Source organism: Phalacrocorax carbo, chromosome 5 (genome assembly GCF_963921805.1).
Source record: "Phalacrocorax carbo chromosome 5, bPhaCar2.1, whole genome shotgun sequence".
Classification (NCBI taxonomy): Eukaryota; Metazoa; Chordata; class Aves; order Suliformes; family Phalacrocoracidae; genus Phalacrocorax; species Phalacrocorax carbo.
Genome location: NC_087517.1, coordinates 8901279 through 8922823, shown reverse-complemented (window position 1 = coordinate 8922823; position 21545 = coordinate 8901279). Strand labels below are relative to the sequence as shown.

General features: G+C 37.9%; 1 protein-coding gene across 8 annotated transcripts in view; it reads right to left on the bottom strand.

Annotated features, from left to right (window-relative positions):
* Nucleotides 1-21545, bottom strand: part of NCKAP5 (NCK associated protein 5) — a 409981-nt gene that overhangs the window by 42343 nt on the left and 346093 nt on the right. For 6 of the 8 annotated variants that reach the window (XM_064451091.1, XM_064451093.1, XM_064451092.1 and 3 more), the window contains 2 exons: nt 21258-21435; nt 17020-17098 (listed from right to left, as the gene is read on the bottom strand). In XM_064451091.1, coding sequence (XP_064307161.1) covers nt 17020-17098; nt 21258-21435 — 257 coding nt within the window. Of the gene's footprint in view, nt 1-232; nt 404-17019; nt 17099-21257; nt 21436-21545 lie in introns of those variants that run through there. The other 2 variants (XM_064451097.1, XM_064451094.1) reach the window with 2 other exon arrangements.

Here is a 21545-nt window from a genome sequence, read left to right as displayed (position 1 = left end):
AGTTTTCTGAAAGTTTGCTGAACTCCCTACTCCTCAGTAATTTTCAGCTTTGGTATTTTCACAGGCAAGGTGGTGATGCAGTTTATGTCCTACATCAGCTGGACACCTTGGTAATTTGTACAGTTGGACAGGCTTTGGCATATTCCAACATCACTGGTGTTTCACCAGAGTTTTCTGGTATTGGGAGACCACCACGACCTCTTCAACATGAAGCCAGCACCCAAATTAGGTGAAATAAAAAGGATTTTTGAAAACTGTGCACCATTCTGAGGGTATGAACAAGAGAGAAGAATAGAAAAGGGACATACACTCAGGCTGGTAGGTATCAGGAATTTTAAAAATGAGATCATCGCTGGGGAAAATTATAACAGCAGCTCCTTCTGTGGGATTTTTACATCTTCCTCTGAAATGCAAAAATTAAAGAGTTAGATGTAAACATAGCCCACCGACAAGAACTGACAACCTAGAATTCACTGAAGTCTTTTAGGGCATTCTCCTGAGCATGGATCATTTAAAAATGCCTCTTAAATATCAGCAACAGATCACTAACCCTGATTATTTTTCAATTTTCTTTATTTCTTGTAAAACATTTTCCAGAAAGATACCACAAACACACCACCTCTGTCTCAGAAACTACCCCTGGTACAAATCATTGGAGACTGGGAGAGAATACCCAGGGAAGCTGACTGCTGACATTGCTTTTGTCTTCCGAGGCACTGGTATCAGTCGCTCTGAGAGTGAGAGGAGCTCTTGGTTTGACCTGGTACCACACTGTTTTATGTTATATAGCTGCCTTCTCTGCTACTCTTTTTATACAAGGTATGTGAGAGAAAAATCAGTTTGGGGAAAAAATTAAAAGAAAACTTAGAACAGCTATTAAGAAGGGAATTGCTTCCAGCACAACAAAAGAAATGTGTGTCCAGCCTACCTGAGGCTAAGTTCTACGCTGATGGTTGCGAAATAGGGTATTATTCAAAATAAGCAATGGGGCAAAATCTGTCCCACTTTTAGATGTCCATCGTGTTAATCTTTGTAATGTTGAACTTCTGTAAACCTGTGCTGAGTCCTAGCACATATCCAAGAGATTTCATGGATTTCATACAACAGAAGACATGAGGTGATGATGATGATTTTAAACACAACTTCTGATACACATTTCTTCAATAATGTGAAAAGATATTTTTACTAGGGGGGACGTTATTGTAAACAAGCCTTTAACTGAATAACTGGAGAGTGTTTAGAAATGTTTCCTCAGGTAAAGTAAAGATTCACATTCTCATAAAGTCTTTTTATATTACCTTAAAAAGAGTTTCACAGATGCTTAGTCTATTCACAAATCACATACCAGTCTTTCTTTACATAGGGACTGTGATACTTTTAAGAAATCCATATATTCACCCATGGTTATTTTGACCATCTAGTTAAAATAATATGTACGTTTCATTATGATGCTTAAATCATCCATAAAAATCTTTACGGAAACCACAAGATCCAAAGTTTTACCCACAGAGCTAAAACAATAAGGCAACAATCACCAATTCTATGAAGCAGCTATATTGTCTTATACACATACATATCACTCAAAATGGTCAGGCAATTCACCCACTTTGATTTAAACATAATAAGAGGAGACACTTCTGGATGTGGGCATACAGGGAAGGACTTCCAGGTCCTAAGAGGAAATAAATGAGAGGCCCTAACGTGTTGTAAATGCAGTTTTGCCTTTCTACCAACTTGTGCCATGACTGCCAGAAGGCAGCCAGCCGCCTCTCACTGCTGCTAGAGGGGGTCAGGATTTCCAGAAGCAGCTCAGTAACTTCACCCATTCCTCATCAGGTAGAACCACGTTGTTACTAACGAAATATACTGATGGATACCAGATGCAATTACAGCAAACAGACATTTTCTCTACTTCAAATGACTGACACAAACTAACAGTTTCTATTTGGAGGTGGAAAAGCTACACAAGTGTGTATGCTACTTAACTTTGATGGCCATTAACGTTAAAGATAAACAGCAACAAAGAGGACAGATGTATTTTAGGTCAAAAATATCACAAGTAGTTCTGCTTAAATCAGGCCTTCTATGTATAATACTGGTAGCACAGGGACATATTTTCTTTCAAAGCAACATCCCACCTCATGAAAACGGTGCAATTCTCCCGTGCTCACCACTACAGCTGGCTTGAGATCTTCCTTACATAAATTTTGAAGTTTTGGCCTACAAAACTGCACATGATTGACACAAATTTCAGCTAAAGCTTTGAGTAACCACCAGAATTTTCCACAGAAAGCAGACATTTTCGGGGAAAAAAAAATCAGTCAAAAATAGCTCTGTATCAAGAACAGTTTCATTGGGAAATTTCCAGCAAGCTGTTTTCAGAAGCACAGACTCACTTAAGCCTTGAAAGAAGGTTTTGAGAGATATGTAACATTGAATGGGCTTTCTGCATTTAGGATACTGAAAATGAAAGGGCATAATTCCCATCAGTAACAGAATACACACATTCTAACAAATTACCTTTCTTTGTGTTAGATAGCTCAAGACTTTCTACTAAGCTGACACAGGGAACCAGAGAACATGTAGTTGTTTTCTTCTGAAACACAAAGGGAGTATAATTTTTCTAGTATTTTGAAACACGTCAAATTATTAATTAATAGGGTTTTTTTTTCAGAATGTAAATAGGTCTCTGCAAAATTGGTTTATCAGTTAATAAACATCTTTAAGCTACATGTGGCATTGGCAGGAAGAACTTAAACTACAGATGGCAAAACAGATCTCTTTATTTGCACATCCTTCTCTTCATCTGCAATGCTAAAGCAACCACAAAAAAAAATGTATTTCTGCCAAATCAATGTCAATTTTAAGTAGATTATTCCTTCTGGGTTTACACTATAATTTGATCCAATTAGTCAAAGATGAATGCATTATTGTTTTCTATCTAGATCTGAAGTATAACCAGTATGCAAAACAAAAACCCCGAAGGCTATCCTAGGTAAAACTAGAAAAGACACACATTTTCACAGCCCTGATAGTCTCATGGGTACTGCGTTGGTGAAATGGAATTACTTCTAACGTGTACTAAGGGTAAATGGGAGGACAACTGTGCAGTGTATTTTCAAATGATGGATCTACAAGTGAACTTCATTCATGGCTGCTTGAATCTGGGATTATAATTTATGCTTATTTATAATAACAATAACAAACACAATAAGTACAGACTTTACCGACTTATTCAGTGTTCTTTCTATTGCTTCTTCCTAGTCAAGCTTTTTTTTTGCAAAACCCACCAACTTCAATATGTCATTTGTCCAACAGTTTGACAGTTGTCTTCAGTTCTCCACGACCACAATACCATCTTTGAAATGTATTTTCTCTGTTGAAACAGATAATTACTGCCTCATTTTAATTCCAGTCCCACCTTAAAGTACAATTCCATAGTAAATCAAAAGATTAGTTTTAATTAGTAAGTACTAATAATTTTGTACTCCAATTTGGCAGTTATCTATGGATTTGGTTTTTCTGTGGTTTTTTTTTTTCTTTTTCTTCTAGTAAGTCCTTCCCATCCTCCTCCAGGCATTTAGATCCCTTCCTTGCTTGCATGCTTGGAAAGAATGGTGGCAAGCTACTTGGAATGGGGTTGTTACAGAGAACAAAACTTTAAATGAGTTGGAAAAAGAACTTGGATAGTTCTTAGAATTTTCTACTCCACATCTTTCAGTGTCTATTAAATACAAAGGTCTACAATGCAGCTTCCCGCTGGGGAAGTCCCACCACCGATCACAGAATCCCAGGTTGGAAGGGACCTCAGGGATCATCTAGTTCAACCCTTCTAGGAAGAGCACAGTCTAGACAAGATGGCCCAGCACCCTGTCCAGACGTCTCTTGAAGGTGTCCAATGTGGCCGAGACAACCACTGCCCTGGGGAGATTATTCCAATGGTGACTGTCCTCACTGTGAAAAACTTCCCTCTAATGTCCGATCAGAATCTCCCCAAGAGCAACTTGTGTCCATTCCCCCTTGTCCTCTCCATGTGACTCCTTGTGAAAAGGGAGTCTCCATCTTCTTTGTAGCTACAATATCTGGAACGATTTCTCTGTATTATGCTGTTATATTTTCATTCTAAAAATCTACTCACTGTTCTTAAGAGACAGGATATTAGAAATAGATATGATTTTATTCCTACTAGAAAAGAAATATTGAGACTTAAAATTAATGTGAAAAGCAACTTCAAGCTCTGTGTAAAAGGTAATTAAATGCAGTCCAGCTGCAGCCTGGCTGTCAGTGGGGCATCTTAGAAATACTTTGGGGAGCTATTCCTCTTCTTTTCTAGCTGTATGTCTCCCTTTGGTTTTAGTTCTGCACTTGCCAACCATCAGCTTTACAGATTTGCAACTGTTTAAGAAATCCTTATAGATGAGTAACAGCTAAGAAGAAAGAGAAGTCCTCACATCTGATGCAAGATGTGAATCCAAGGTAAGCAACAGGTCTGCCGCAATGCAGAATTGTGTCTTTTCAGGCTTTCACTGAGAAAGAATAGCCTTAGTACCCTGAAATGTAAAGGTTGGGAGCTAACAATTGCACACTGTCTGAGGAACATCTTACTGGGGATTGCTCACTCAAGGCATGGATGGATGCTTCCCTTCATTTGCTGTTCTCTAACAGAAAAGACATATCTCAGCTCTCAGAAATTGTACTATGAGTAGCAAAGCCCAAGAAAGGAGGGTTTATTATTTACCCAGGTGCTAGCTGAGGGCTGCCTCAGCCATGCCTTTTCCATGTAACCACAGGCTACATTTCTCTCTTTATGCCTCAGTTCTTCATATTAAGACACAGAGCTAATCACACCTCCCCGTTACACAGTGATAGCGTGAGGATAAAGAATCTATGAGTTTGGCAACCAGCCTATAACCAACCTGCAATAGCGTGAATGTATAACACTTGTGTAGAAATACCTTTACTCTAGCTTTTTTTGAAGGCTGTTCAGGAATTAATAGCAAGCTGGAAAATTGAGACCGCAGTTACAAAGAGAAGAGGTCACACGTAGCATCTCAGATACACGGGCTGCACACAGTGCCCAGGGGAGCATTTGCCACTGGCATTTGGCTGTTCCATTGAGGGTTTGTGTTCACTGATTAGTGCATTTGAAGCATTGAAGGATAACGGGGTGGAACCACTGATTTACCTGCTCTTAAGCAACTCTCTTATAAATGGGAGCTTGGTTTCACTCACATTGAGAGACTTTCTTTGATTTTCTATTCCCAACAGATAGGACTAGTGACAGTGCTTTAAGCATAAATGCTGACTCTTGTAAACACAGACCAATTTATAAGTGCACAGGAAGTTCTGGGTTTTGCAAATGCACAGGAGAACATACTATTAACATCACTGTTTTTTGTTTATGGTACAAAAAGACTGAAATTAAAGACACATGAATATTAAATAATGGTTTAAATAATTTATTTTTAGTTCTGCCCTGCAGATGACTTTACCTAAGGGTACTACTAATAAACAGTTGCAAGTATACATGCACACCTAAAAAAGACTGATTTTATTTCTTAATTAATGAGGTGAAAACTCATTAACAGAGTGAACACAGAGAACTTTGAGTAACTTTTAGGTGAACTATAATTTTTCCATTTCAGTACTCAATTGTAGCTCCTCCACACCAGCTCAATCACTGTGAAACTAACTGCATCGAAGCAGGAGTTGGTAAGAAACCATAATGATTTAAAGCCAGAATAATGACCAGAGATTTTTTCCAGGAATTTTATTTTTTGGAAAGAAAAAATGTATGCAATATTACATGGTGTTTCAAAAGCACCATTAGAGTGTGCATTTTGAAACAACGTACTGGACCTCTTTGCACATTAAAGATAGGAAGTAGGGAAATTATCCACTCTGAATATATTTGTTGATTTCTTTATCTTTTCCTCACAGTGGATTGTCCAAACACTGAGAAATTCTCAAGTTCACCTATGTTAAAAACAATGCACTAATTGTAAAGGTATTATTCTCTATTATAGTGATTTTTTTTTTAAGAGCCTCTTTCTCTGATCTGCTATGATGGCTAATAGCATAATCAAATGTCAACAATTCAGGTCTCTGACAGAAGACGTGAATCAAAGCTCCTCAAACTCAGTTAAAAATGTCAAAGACAACTACATAGGATAGGCTATCCTATACTCAGAGTGAGAATTTGGCAAGATATATCGATACAGCTCAAATATAATTGTCAATTCAGGTGAAAATGTATTTTTCATAAAAATTCTACTAGATCTCATTGTAGAAAAGGGGTACAAAGTCCATGTGAGCACAGTTGAAAAAATTACTCAACACATACTCATTCATAATGCTTTTCCATTTGCTCAGTTGTACGTCAGGTATATGAATTAGTGTTCATAGGAAATGCATGACAGAAGCTCTGTACATAGATCTACAGATGGTCCTAGCCAGAAGCAAAAAACATGTGAAGTAGAAAGTTTCAAATAGAAGGACTCATATTGTTATAAAGAATACTGGCATGTACTATCCTGTAGTAAGTATGATAATCAGGCACAGTCCTGATTTGAGTGATAAAAATTAATATAGGTTGTAAAGTAGTGTAAATCAACATAGCAGCATTAACTTCAGAGTTGAAGAACCCGACCATCCTGTTTAATTGACATTTTAAGCCTGAATGAGACCAGCAGATTCTCAGTATCTTGAATAATAATTAGACCGTATCCTATAGATAATGTATCAAGAGACATGCTGCTTCTCGTTCTAGTGACAAAATTTGGTATTTCTGGGTGAATAAATGTAATGACAAAGAAGGAAATTAACAGCAAATCATTGTGGCTAATAAGGAAGTGTTGATCCAAAATATTAATTCTCTCCACAGAAGGAAGACAAGCCAGACAGTAGGCTGCAGCAGTGCTGTGGAAGAATTGGCAATTAGACAAGTGCTATGTGTACTGTCTTTTAAAGTACAAAGAAATGATTTGTCTTTGCCAGACTGTGAAGAAGGTAAGCTGACATAAATTAGAAGGCACTAATGGATGTTAGTTTCTTATTATTCACATTGGCAAGGTTCTCCATCATCTTCAAGGAACATAAGGAACAATTAGAGAAATACACAGAAAGTTTCACTCTATTATCCTAGGCTCCTTCAGACCATCATTTCAAAACTAATCCCTGAAGAAATACCCAAATGCCAGACAGAAGTCAAGAATGCAGTACAGCAGACACTATTCATCCCGTTTCTAGTGGCCAAACCCACATAATGCTGTTCCTCTCACAGCTCTCTCCATTTTGCGGAGTAGCCTATTCACGTTCTCACCTGTATGAAAAACATGCACTAATAAAATTCCACTGAAAAGATGCAGAACAACTCAGTAGAAGGAGAGGATATTTAATCAGCTTTATGCACCAGTGTGAGTTGTTTCTGATGAGCAAGTTCTGGGATGGTAAATGAGGCATTGCAGAATGGTGCTCCACACTGCCCTGGAAGGCCACTCAACAGCACAACTACACCAAATCTTCAGTAACATTAATATTACAGTATAAGAGCACAGAACTGCTAAATGTTGTGTAAAGCCTCCCAGAGAAATGGCATTGGTTGTGGACAGAGTTAGAACAATATCCTTGAAGATATCCAAAACTCAACTGATGATGTAAGTCGCTGAGCAGAACTTCCAACCTATGTGCTTCTAGGGGTATGTTTCTACACCAAGACTATCAGTTGTTCTTGCAGTGTCTACTGGTTATTAAACAGGACTTCCCCTCAGTGATGCCTCTTTTTAGCTACTTTGGTTCAGAAAAGTAAGCAAGCCACAGACACAGGACATTTTAATGGTGTTGAAGGATCAGAATGAGGATTTTGAAGTACAAAAGGGGAAGAACAGTGCTTGATACTTGCATTAAAATGTAAATGCTTTGGGGATGGATATTAGATGGAGGCATGAAATGGCATAAACTTTGAGGAACTGACAGAGGCATTTAGGTGAGTGAAAGTACAAATGTAACTGATTTTTACCCAGCCAAGCTCAGTTCTGTTTGTGCATTTTCACATGTCTGAAGTATCCTGAGGCCGTGATAAATAAGGAGGTTGTGAGGGTCTCTTCCATATCTTCCAGGCCCCTTATGGCACTAGCTTTTGAGGCTTTTTTTCTTTCTTATGAACAGTTTTGGATCCTGATGTTGCTAGAGGCAGGCAGCTTATTTTAGTATTTATTAATTAATCATTGTTTCAGCAACTGGGAACCTAGTCCTTTGGATTAACATCCAAGCTGGTTAGCTATAGCAAGTGAGCATGTTGTTAAGGTGCCTGCTACACTGAAGTCCCATTTCAAAGCTCCAGCTCAGGAAGCATGCTTACTAAACACAGTCAACACCTACATATTTACCTCTCAGCTTCCACATGCACACCTGGCTTTAGAAAATGGCTTTGTTACTGAGGTACAGATAAATGCATGCATACTTGTACCATTGCTCATGTATATGGAATTCATGAAAAATCTAATACCTTATCACTTGTATGAAAACGTAACATTTTTTAGCATGCAGATTTGAAATAGGAACAGACCCAGGCTGGAAACGGATTCAGTGATTACTGGTTTTTATTCAGTGATTACTGGTTTTGTTTGACGGCTTTTACACACAGCAACCTCCCATGTAGGGACTTCTAGGTATTCCACAGCTTTTCTGGGTGGTGATGGGGAAGATAAAACAAACATTTTTCCTTTATCTGATCATGTGTAAATGAATGATTCAACTGCTGTATCAGTGATGATTGCTAAATGGTTCTTCTCAACTTCTATCAATGGCCTGATGAAAGGAATTAACGCTGACAGTGATAAGTTGTTTTCTCAGGCATTGAGACTTCATGGCAAGAGAGGATTTCTTTTGCGGTCAGAAGACATTTTATCAGTTGAATACTGTTCTTCATTAAATGCATTAGAGGCGTCCAAGGATTTGCCTGACATTTAAGCAACTTCTGGATTATCCTTTTGCCTCTCCACAGTGCTCACCTCTCTTTGCTGAATGCGCAGGCTGTAATGCAGATCAATTTGTTCACCATCTTTCCTCTGTCACTTATTCTGTTACGTTTATCTCAGTAATTCATTACAGACCTCACCTAATCTGTCTCCAGGTTTTGAGGGTTCTTTAATGTAAATGTGTTTGCTCAAATATGTCAGGCATAATGGACATGTTTTAGAATGATGCATGTCAGACTTAATATATTTACCACATTAATCAGGCTTGTTCCTTTCACATCTATTTCCATTCCCTGAGAATGAGAAAACATGAATTCAGTAGCTGTTTACTTAGTACTCCAGTAAAAACACCCAAAGTTTTAGTAGTTTACATAACGGTGGACAAAATCAAGTCTTTTGTTTGGCAGAGGGTGGTGTCCAGTATTTTTTCTTTTCTTACTGGAAGCTTCATGCAAGCTTATTAATCAAGCAGATGAACTGCTATTGTTTTCATCAAGCTTTGGAACAGGCAATTGGATTACTTATAATTAAGCATCATGAGTATGTACGTTAAATGGCACATTCAGAAATTAAATTTGAAACACACTTTTTCAATTCTGGTATTCATTGGATCTAGATTTCAGAAACTAAGAGAAAAAAGGCAGATGACACTGAGGCAAGGATCTGTTGATTAGAAGTGGTATCACTATGGAAACAAAAAGGCAGTATCTTTATCATGGTCTAGACTTGTGGGGAGTGAGATCATGAGCAATACTGGGGCACCACACAAGCAGTAAAGAGTGACCACCAGTTTTAAATGATGCAGGTGAACAAACATGAAGGGAAAGGTGAAAAAAGAATATATTGGCAGTAAATGGGTATGTCTGTGGGACAACCACACAGACGAACCAGAAAGGAAAGAGGAGTCAGAAACAAATTTACCTGGGGTACCAGAAAGAATGCAGGCCCTTCTCCTCATAGAAAAGTCTGCTTATAAAGTGTGGTTTTTATTTTCGTATATATAGTTTCATAGTATGGCTACTGGGTGCTGAATAAAACAATATCAGAATACACAGATAAGGCTATCATCTTTAGTATTTTGATACCCCAGTACAAATAATTATAATGCTGACATTTCATTTTAAGTCAAACCCACTTACATCTACAACATGTTATATGTCCTACTTTTGCTATCCGTACAGCTGTAAAATTGCTATCCAGTTGCTAGCAACGTTCTATAAAACTTGCTATGCAGGACATTACAGAATCACAGAATCACAGAATCCCAGGGTGGAAGGGTCCTCAGGGATCATCTAGTCCAAGCTTTCTAGGAAGAGCACAGCCTAGACATTCCTGGTTCCTACGGAAAATGTAGTTTGATCACTTTTCTTTGCTGCATAAAAAGCTTAGAGGGGTGCACTTTAAAACCCAATGCAACATATGAAATACCAACAACACTTCCGTTCTGGAACAATGGGCATCTAAGGGGTTCAACCAAATGTTCTCTAAAGAAGATGAATCTCCTAAAAGTTGCTTAAAAGACAGAGCTTCCTTTTTCTGACCAGATTGACTTTAAATTAAACTGCAAAACCCTTCTGCCATGTTCTTGCAAAGTAGAAAAACCAATGATAAAGCCTGCTATAAGGCAGATGATTATCAAGAACTCTAATGGAACTGCGCGCTGGGCTACAGCAGAGCTACAAAAGAATCCCTTGACCTCAGTGTGCATTTTTGTTCTAGCACAAAGCAGCACAGTCTACAATGCACTTTTAATGTTGCTTTGATAGCGTGGAAGCCCAAACCTCTATCTAGCTAGAGACTTTTCAAAACCCTTTTAAGGATCTGCAGGCATTTTTCTCTGTATTATAGAAATGCCAGTATCTACAAGGTTCCTGTTTAATGTTGGATGAATCAATTTTGAGCAACTGACCTGGACCTCTAATAAAAATTCGACAAAAATTAGACCTGAGTCTTTCTTCAAAGTTTCAAAAATTCTATGTTTATCTTCATAATCTTTCAGCTGGTTCTGAATTTCACCTGAAATACTACAAAAAATCAATAGCAGTCAGTGCCACAGTTAGACAATTTCTTTCCAAGAAATGTGACTCCTCTCTCTGTGGATTCAATCCCCAGCCTGCCTCATGGAATTATCTCCCCATACAATTTCAGTAGGTAGTATCTTGTTCTGGTTTTGGCTGGGATAGAGTTAACTTTTTTCCTAGTAGCCGGTATAATACTGTGGTTTGGATTTAGTGTGAGAATAATGTTGATAACACACTGACGGTTTAGTAGTTGCCAAGTAGTTTTTACACTAAGTCAAGGACTTTTCAGCTTCTCATACTGCCCTGCCAACAAAAGAGGCTGGAGCTGCATAAGAAGTGGTAAGGGGGCACAGCCAGGACAGCTGTCCCAAACTGCCCAAAGAGATATTCCATACCATATGGTGTCATGCTCAGTATATGAACTGGGGGGAGTTGGCTGTGGGGCAGGGGCCACTGCTCAGGCATTGGCTGGGATTGGTTGGTGGGTAGTGAGAAACTGCATCGTGCATGACTTGCTTTGTGTATTCTATTATTATCATTACTATTATTATTATTACTACTACTACTATTATTATTACTACTACTACTACAACAACAACAACATTTTATTGCAATTATTAAACTGTTCTTATCTCAACCCATGAGTTTTCTCACTTTTACTCTTCCGATTCTCTCCCCCATCCCACCAGGGGCAGGGGGAGTGAGCAAGTGGCTGGGTGGTACTTAGTTGCTGGCTGGGGTTAAACCACAATACTGGTGCTTCCAGTGGAGCAGACAGTACCAACAACACTGATATATTTTGGACTGCTACTACCAATTCTGGTGTTATCAGGTATTTGCTCTCTAGAGTACCCACACTGACCAAGCAAACTGCAGGTCTGTTCACATTTTATTTATTTATTTTATTTTTGCCAGTGATGTCATTCTGAGGACAAAACCTACCTGCAGTGATGTCCCTGATGTCGAAGCCCAACAGGCTTTTATTAAAGAATGAATCCGGCCTTTTAGTTCAGTCAGTGACACATTAAAGATAACATCTGAAAGCAAAAACTTTCCAGTTTAATAAAGTAATTCCTTTAGATGAACTGTCCACGCTTTCATGTACTCCCTGAACTTCAGTGCCTTAGACCAGAAGTGCTTGTTTGATTTATTTAGGAATTGTGAAGGATAGAATGACCACTAGAAATCCACTATGGTGAATAAATGTATTTACATATAGAAATATCTGTGACACAAACCCCAAACAATCCTCTTTCTTTGTATTGAAACCTGAGTATAAATTTAAGAATAGCCTTGAAACCTCAACACCTCACCTCAGCTTATTTAGGCTGGTGAATATATGCTGAGATGGTGTTTTGTGTGAAGCTTGAGTGTATCATTAGTAAAAAGCATATTTAATGTTGACTCGCTTATCTAGCGAATTTGTCACCTATTTGGGGTGATAAAGAGAAAAGGAAACTGGACCCAGGGAAATTATTATCATGCAGCTTTCAAACACAGGGTTTGGTAAATCACCAAAGTGTTGATGTCTGAGAAAACGGCACACTCAGTCTTTCCTCCTTCATCCTCAGCATAGGTTTATATCAACGCTGAAGAATGATATGATTAATTATGACTAACTTTCCTCTTCATTACAGATATGTATATCTTCCTAAAAAGAAAACAAGGCCAGGAACCTTTTAATTTGTGTAGGGACCTGTATAGGCAAAAATACTTTTGCTCCTTCAGGGTGCCTGTATTTTAGCCATAACAGATGAATATTATAATCAAGGAAACCACCTTTGGTATGACTGTTACTGTATATCATAGTATTCTCATGTGAAATTGTCTGCAAGAACGAATTTTTCAGTAATCAGCATTTGTTTGCTTGTGCCATGGATTTTTGGCTTTTCCCTTCAAGCTGTTTATCAATGAAAACTCTTAATACATTATAATTAATACAATCACACTCTTCCAGGAGTGGCTGCTAATTTGAAACAGTACTAGAAATATGAAACATTTAACTTTCTCACAAATCCTTTTTTCTTCTCAAGATTTCCAGTTATTAGCTTCTCTAGGTAAAGGTGTCATTTGTAACTGTCATGCAGTCTTTTTGGCCATCGTGACAATGGGGAAATTCAAGACAAACACTGACACTTCTACTCCCATGGGGGAAACAGAATTCTTTTTCTTTGTAAAATGAAGGCTTTTTATGCTTACATGAGGGCAGTAGTGTCAGGAGCTTGACACACTGTGTTTGAATTCAATAAAAGGATTTTATTTATAGGAGTATTTGGCAATGCTGCTGTACCTGCCTGAGCTGTGGATTGTCTCATGACATGAAGGGAAAGTCAACCATTTTATCAGGTCCTTCCTCTTATTAGGTACTTTAGCATTTCCCACTTCATCACTCTTTCAAAACTCAACAACTTTATTGCAAAGGGCTTGAGGAAGGAGCTCTGAAGATGACTGGACCCAAAAGTCCAGTCATCTCCCGTCTGTAGGAAGTGGGAGCACAGGTACTATCTGTGCTGCCAGCGCCACATTTGGCATCTTCATTGACAGTACAGCAAAAGCGGCCAGGGTTTAACATTTTTGGTTTAATTTTTTAAAAAATGTTTAAAATATATGTTTAAGTACAATATAGCACAAAATAAATGACTGCTTCATGTGGAAATGATCATGCATTCCTGAGATACAGCTATACTAAGAAGGGAAATTTTATATTACTGTGCATTCTTGTGTTCTTTCAATTTACCAAATCCAAAGAGTCAGCAAAATACTTAAATTTGTTTAGATCATCAATGGGCAATAAATTAAAAACCTAGCAACTGGCTTTTTACATGTTTCTTTGTTTAACACACCCAGGAGTATCTCGTTATTAGAAAGTGATGAACCAGCATTGTGTTACACGATACCAACCTTGAAGACTGTTCAGTTATATTTATCTTGTTTGTTAGCTAACTGGGCAGAACTGATGCCAATTTAGGTATTTTACAGTGACAACTACAGCAACATGTGTTTCTCCGATTATTTCTTTACCATAATGAAGAACATCTTCCCTGCTTAATCATAGCCTTTCTACATCTTCTATACATTCAGCTCTATTTTATTAACAGCTTAGATCAAAACCAGTAGAATAAATCCATTAAAGTACAGCTACAAAACCACAGTGGACTTTGTTTTGTTAAAACAACTGCTTATGTCGGTGAATAATGCAGAAAGAAATGAATTTACAGCCCACTGAAATTTTCAAGATTTCAAAGATGTTCCCATTCTAGCAGAACCCCCAACACTGTGAAACTGTTCCATTAAAACAACAGACCAAAAGCGAGGACATGAAGCCCTCAGGACAGAGCAACTGCCCTCTTTGATCAGACTAAGGACCTGGCTCACTATTAGGTGCTTGATGGCAGTGAGGCATAGCATTACAGAGCCATCCTTTCTGTATTATTCCCTTCTTCTTCTGACAACCAGAAACTTAGGATTTGATTAACAATGAAAGGCGAATTTGGTGCTCTCACATCTCAGGTAGTTCTCCATACCAATGAGTTCTTTATAATCTTCACAACTTCTTCCTTGTATATGGTTTTGACTAAAAGTTGCAAGCTGCTGTGGGAAATGTTCCAAATGAAAGTTTCTTAAAGCTGCAGAGAGTTTCAGTCTTGAAAAAAATCAGTACCTTTCTATGAAAACCTTTGTATTAGAAAAATGCCAGAACCTCTATCAAGGAATTTGATAGAAGAATCTGAATCAGACCTAGGAAAGCTTGGTATCCACAAAAGGCAATATGGATGCACAGCAGCAAAAATACCAATGTAAGATAAAACATAGCCTGATGAGAGTGGTATAAAACACAGCGTGATACTGATTTAGGAGTATTCAGGAAGTGCACTTAGATCCATGCTTCTAATTTCCCAGGCTTGGGCTTATCCTGCTGAAGTAAGTAATGACTGGTACATTCTGCATTAGGACTAACTGTGCTAATGTTGACAAATTTGCTTAGACTTCAACTATTTTTACCATGCCAATACTACCTATTGCACATAATGTCTCCCATTGTCAAAGAGTTTCCTGACATTAACTACTAGATCCTCCGAGTAAATTCCTCAAGATAATTCTAGATGGCTTGACAAGGCAGAACAGGGATAGCTGGCATCCTGTGTTGAGCCTTAAAGAGATGGCATTCTCTAGGGAAAAGAAGATACTTTTGTAGTTGATATCATTCAGATGATGGAAAGGTTGTTGTACAAGCTATAGAAATTTCCCAAGGGCAGCACTGCCTGGCATCTCTGTAGCATTACATGCTGTGGATTTGTATAAACCTGGGCCACAGACCTACATGTCACTTTATCCATGTCATTAGCCCTGAAAAAGGTAAAGAAAAAGGTCTCTTCTTTGCAAAAAAGGACTTTGGCGCACAGGAAGGCTGAGCCCACAGTGATGCCCTCTCCCAGCTGACTGAAAGCCTCATGAACCCAATGCACAATGGAAGTCTGACTTTGGGGAATGCCAACCAACCTGCTCCATAACCACTATGACAGAGACTCAGATTTGGAGCCTATGGGAGGAGCAAAATATTAATGCCCACAAAGGGCACCTGCACGACGTATTACCGGACCCAATAACAAAGTAATATATTGAAATATACAGCAATTAGGTCTCAGCCACAACCCTCAGTTACACCGATGGACACCAAGGAAGCACTGGAGTATTTTCAGAAAAAACCTCTGCAAATAGGTATTTTCTCTTGTTCAGTATCTGGATTTAAAAATGAAACCCCAACATTTCACAGCAATTCAAACTAAAAGTTTTGAGAATTTTGGGGTGGAGGCAAAATAATGATTTCAGTCTGAGGAAAAATAATTCTGAACAATCTTAAGTGAGTTGTTGTCTTTTGGGCAATTTCTAGTAACATAAAATAATTCCTTTAATCACAGAGTGAGGAACATGTATTTATCTTTCCAGGGCTGGTGCCTACCCACTCACAGAATCTCCTCAGAGTCTTTCACTGTGTTGTTCAAAGTTCTTTTTATTTAGTTGCTGTAATGGAGCCAAGTTATGGCTGGGTTCTTAGAGCAGGAAGAGTTTAGGGATCTTTTCTGCAAGTAGGACAGCCAGAGTTTATTTGACTGAATTTAGGACTGAAAAGGATGTACAAGTCAATAAAGCATGCAAACGTTTTCCTACTACCCCAAAGAGAAATGTGTTTCGACATGATACCTCTGTTCAGCTCCACTTGCTGGGTTGATAGTATTAGTGAAATGAAAGAGCTTCTGGCTAGCAAAATCACCTACAGTGTCCCGAAAACACCAAATCAGATTTTAACTATTGCTGCAGTCTCTGCCTGCAGAGAGAACTTGCTAAAGGAGAATCTTTTTTGTTCAGAGTCAGTTCCGTATATTGGTAACGTACTGCTCCAATACAGACCCCAAACAGACTTATGTTTCGTCCTCCGCTGCTTATTAGATATTTCAACATGTACTGTGGTTAAAAATTAGTACATGCCAGTCAAGAAGCAGGGCGGATAGTGCTACTCTCCTGAAAAGCGTAGAGCAAAGGCAGTTTTAGTTTCAATAACATCTTTAAGGTCTTTTGAACAGACACCTGGTTTGCTACTCCTTCTGATTTAGTTTAATCATAGGAATTATTCTGCTATTCAGAATTTTATTCTGAATTTTACTAATTCAAAGCCAGATGATGGAGTTACAGTATATCAGTATTGTTCCCATTGAAAGTATCATGCACAACAGCCCTTGAGTTAAGCCACTATATGTAACCCACTAGTTTTGGAGGCTGAAATGATTTTTCATAGCCAGATTAAAAAGCCCTTCTGTCAAGCATTGCATTGATCCCCAACTGGTAATGGTATGCACTCAACTTTTATATAGCTGGTGAAATCTGACTATGCAGGATAAGAGCTAAATGAATGCTAACGCTGACTTTAGGTGGGCAAACAAATAAAGTAATGAGAATTAAACATATTTTTTTTCCAAGTACCGAGACAGCAATAAAATCCAGTGTAAAATATAATCTTGTACCTATCACATGACTCTGACATGTAGTCCTTGTCATGGTGTCCTCCTCTTCTTCTTGCAGGTTTTCTGTGACTACTTTAGCCTGTACATAGTACAACAACAAAAGTGAAGAACATCTGTGACTCTGTTTATGTTGCTTCATGATAACTACAGAATATCTTTTCAGAAATAAATGAGAGTAAAGTTACAGGACAACTAAGAGTGGAAGTATATAGCCTGTCTCATTCTATGAACGAATATCTGAGGATAACAACTTTAACTTCATTCAAAGTCACAATATGCAGCAGTCAAAAAATACCCTTGGAAAATGCAATTCCTCAAAAGGAAAAGTATTCTTCTGCATTAAAAAAAAAGGAATTATTCTCATGTCTCCTGACCTCTTATTTGTTTCTCTCTAGAAATGTTTCAGACTCTATGCTAAAAAAAAAAGTGACCTTAATGTGTGATGTGGTGGTATCTCTCTAATGCAGCTTGCAAACACTGAACTTTGGCGTTTTTATTTCCACCTCTGTTTAAAAACATTTATTAGCTAAACAGAGAGAAAAGCTTTCATTCAAAAGAATGCAGTGCATACTTAGAGCCTGTATGTGTTATTCAAATTCTCTAGATATTCTATTTTTCAGATGAAGGCATATTTTTGCTCTGTTCTTCTGCACTCCTATTTCCCAAGTGTATATATAATCTGAGTATCTTCCTAGCATACAGTGAAAACCCCCTCCATTACATGCCATCAGTGGCCATAATTCAGATGCAGGGACATATTTTTCTGCCATGCTATATAAATCAAACAGGAATGAAGATACTTTCAGGGTGATGAGAGGAGGAAAGCCAGCACTGCAGAAAAAAATATTTTCAACATCTTAGAGATCTTAAATTATTTGTTAATCACTCTCTGCTGCTTTAAACCACTTAGAGCACGTTCACAATAACTTTAAATATGTTCTGTAATCTAAACCAGTAGAATTTATCATCATTTGCATGACATATCTTTGATCATAGAATATATTCTGCTTGTCTGGCTTACTCAAGTAGCCCTATTGACCTCTTGTGACTAGCCTCAGTAAGACATGAAAAACTTGCTCTCTATATTTATAGAAGTGCGTTTATAATTTCTTAATCCCAGAGACTTGATTACATCTTTTTTTCTTCTGAAATGAGGCACTTCAGGCTACGAAAAATGAAAAGTATGTGATCACTTGGCATTGAATGATGGGGAGGACAATTCCTCACATTTGCAGACTGCATGGCGGTCTGTGGCTTGCTGCTGATGTGACATTTCACAATATTACAATAGATCTCTAAGTATTCCCCCAACACACAGACTACAGACAGAGAGTGCTATACCAAACTCCTGGTGTCTTGATTTTGGTGCCACACTTCCACCTCACAAAGTAAAGCCCATGGCTTTTCTAAATTACACTGGGCTGTAATAAAATCACAAAGATGAAATGAAGCAGTGCAGCACAAAAATGATTGTATCTCACCTTAAGCTCCAGCCAAGGACATGAAAAAGTATTGGGGAATGTGGAATATCCTTGGTGTGGGCTAAAGGATTATGTATTTCTGTTGGCTGGCCTTTAGAGCAAAGTGCTTTTTTGATGAACACTAACGGGAAGCGTATCCCTCTGAAGGTGAATGCACAAGGCCGCCATTGGTGGAACATTGCTTTTTCCATAAATTCAGTGGCAGTCAAGCAATAACGTTCTTTGCATGAACAGAAATCAGAGGTAATTGGTGCATATGTTATGGCATAATAGTGCCCCAAGTCTTCACCTGGCACATCATAAGAGAAGAGATTTAATAATAAAAAATTAAATAGGCTTTAAAGGAAAAACTTTCTAGAAAATTAATGTTAAAAATATGTCATGGCCAGGATTTAAAGAAGCAGTGTATATATATATATGATATGCAGTTTTGAAATACAGCAGCTTTTGTGCTGAACCCATATGATTGAATACACTTTGCATTGTTCAAAAAAAGAAATCTTCTTAGTTTAGTGCTTTTCAAAAGATTTATGTTTTTTTCCAAAAGCATTCATTTTGTCTTTTTACAAGCAAAAAATTATAAACACAGGCCATTCTACTGCTTGCGACTGTTTGCAGTCACAGCTCTTTCCCAATCCTTTGCAATCTGCTTCAGAGTAAGGAGGCACCAAGGAGGCACCAAAGAATAACTGGAAATGATAGTAATAAGATGCATGAACTTTGAATTTCAAGACTTTCTGTTGTTTTTCTTGTAGCAGCTTGGAGGACAAGATGAAATATCACATACTGTGGAATCTTCAGGTGTATCTCTAATAAATTAGCATGAAGAACTGTAAGCAGATGTCCTCAGGATTTTGGCACTAGATATTTCTTTCAGGAATTAAGTGCCACAAAAACCACAATATGAAACTCACAAAGATGAAGCACATAATGTAACTTAATTTTCAAAAACAAGACAAAAAATACTTTGATTCCCAGTGAACACAAGAGTGTATGGTACAGGACAGGTAATGCTTTTTCCCCATGACTAACATGTCCTTAAAAACCAAATAGTATAATTAGTATTTCTCCATTTATTTATGTATATTAAGGACATCTTTGTAGTTCCCTTGTAAAACAAAGTGTTTCTTGAAGATATACTTAAAGTCCTAAATGACTATTAATGCTGCATTTAGAAAGACTTCACAAAATGACAAACAAAAAGCACAGCAAATTATTGCAGCATTAGAAAACAGTAAGTTAGAAAGAAATTGTAGAAGCAACGTGTAGAGTTTTTTGTACTTCTGTACAGTGAAGATATACCCTAAGCTGTCAGGACCATATTAAATGGGGCATAGTTAAACTGAGTGGCTCTGATAAGGAGCTCTGCTTTGCTATCAAAGTTCTAGATCAGTTGGATTGAATTTCCTGCATATTGCACATTTCCAGACTTTCATTCTCTCTCTTTCCTTTCAGTGACACTACAAGGACAGCCTCAGATATGCTTATAATTTGTGGGTTTATAATGCAGGAGACATCTGCATTTTCAAAGAGGAGATGATACCACAGGAGTCAGGAGGAAAAAGTTTTGAAACACATTCATTCTGCATATGTTCCCCCTAAGTTTTAAAAAATGACCTTGCAGATGTTCTTAGGAAAGACTTCTGCATTGAAGTAAAAAAAAAAAAGTTGCCTGAAGTTGAAACCATGCATGGGATACTTTAACCTTAAGCATCCTACACGTCAGTACTAAGCTAAGAGTTTTCCCAATTCCCATTATGAAGCCTTTTAAAATTTGTTTTACCCTTGAAACACATCCCAAAGAATTTGAATTTCAAGTTCTCTCAGATGAAATAGTTGCAACTGTTTATAATCATCATGATAATATGGTCAAGACAGCTATCAGGAATGAGAAAAGAATGCTCATTGAGTTAAAGCATCTCTGTTTTCCTGGTGCTTGGACTTTAAAACACCATTGAAAAGGCCCTTGCAAGGCAAGAAATTGGTCACTAAATTCTAAGGTTAATTATTAGAAGCTTCACAGCGAAGGGCACCCGTTCAGTCTTACTTTAGGCTACAATCCTAGACTCTGTGCATACCTTCTCGATGCAGAAAAGTTAGCCATTCACATAACCTTTCAAGAACCAGAATCTAGCAGCTAACAGAAAAAAAAAATTATTCTTCTAAGTTGCAACATACTCTCTGCATAAATTAAAGTGTCAGGTATAGTTAGTACCTTATTGAAGCATAATAAAACTAACTACAGGGCATTAACAGCGACATCTTCTGTGGTACAGAAACATGGGTCAAATGTATGTTTTTGTTTTTGAAAGATTCCCTCTTCAGTGACAAATATTAGCAAACATGGTCAAACACTTTGCCTTTTCCCCATCAGCACTGCATACTTTAGGCTTGATGATTTCTATAATGTTCAGAGTAATGTTCAACACTGGCATGCAGTTTTCAGGGAAAGGGGAAAAATGCAAAAAAAGAAAACGGTCCTATTATTGCACTCTGGTGCAGTATGATTATAGCATTGTTGTGCATATACCTCCACTGGAACTGAATTGCCAGCAGAAGCAGTAGGATCTTCATGACTAGCTATATAGTCTGGCCTATAGTCAAACTGCCAGCTTTTGTATTAATTCACAATTCTCTAGCTACACAAAATCTTTCTATCGTATATAAACAGTTATTATCCTGTTTGTACTGGCAATAAGGAACACATCCAGAAGTTAAAAAGAAGGTAATAATGTTTTCATGTACTGAAGCACTTACCAGGGTCTGATTCTGCATTTCCATATCAGCTTTTGTGTTGCTGTTTTTCTTGTGGTTTCCCTGAGAGCTGATAGAGTTGCCGTGAAGAGAGGAGCCCTGGGAGCTGCCCTTCGACACGCTCCTGTAGGAAACATTATTTGATCCACTTTCTGTCTGCTGAGCTGCTTTCTTATCAACTCTGCAGGTAGAGAGTGATTCCTCTGATAAATTACATTGCCCTTCTTCAATCACTCTACTTTTCCATTCCTGTAATGTTTAAAGTAACCTCTCTGTATCTTTCTGTCTCTA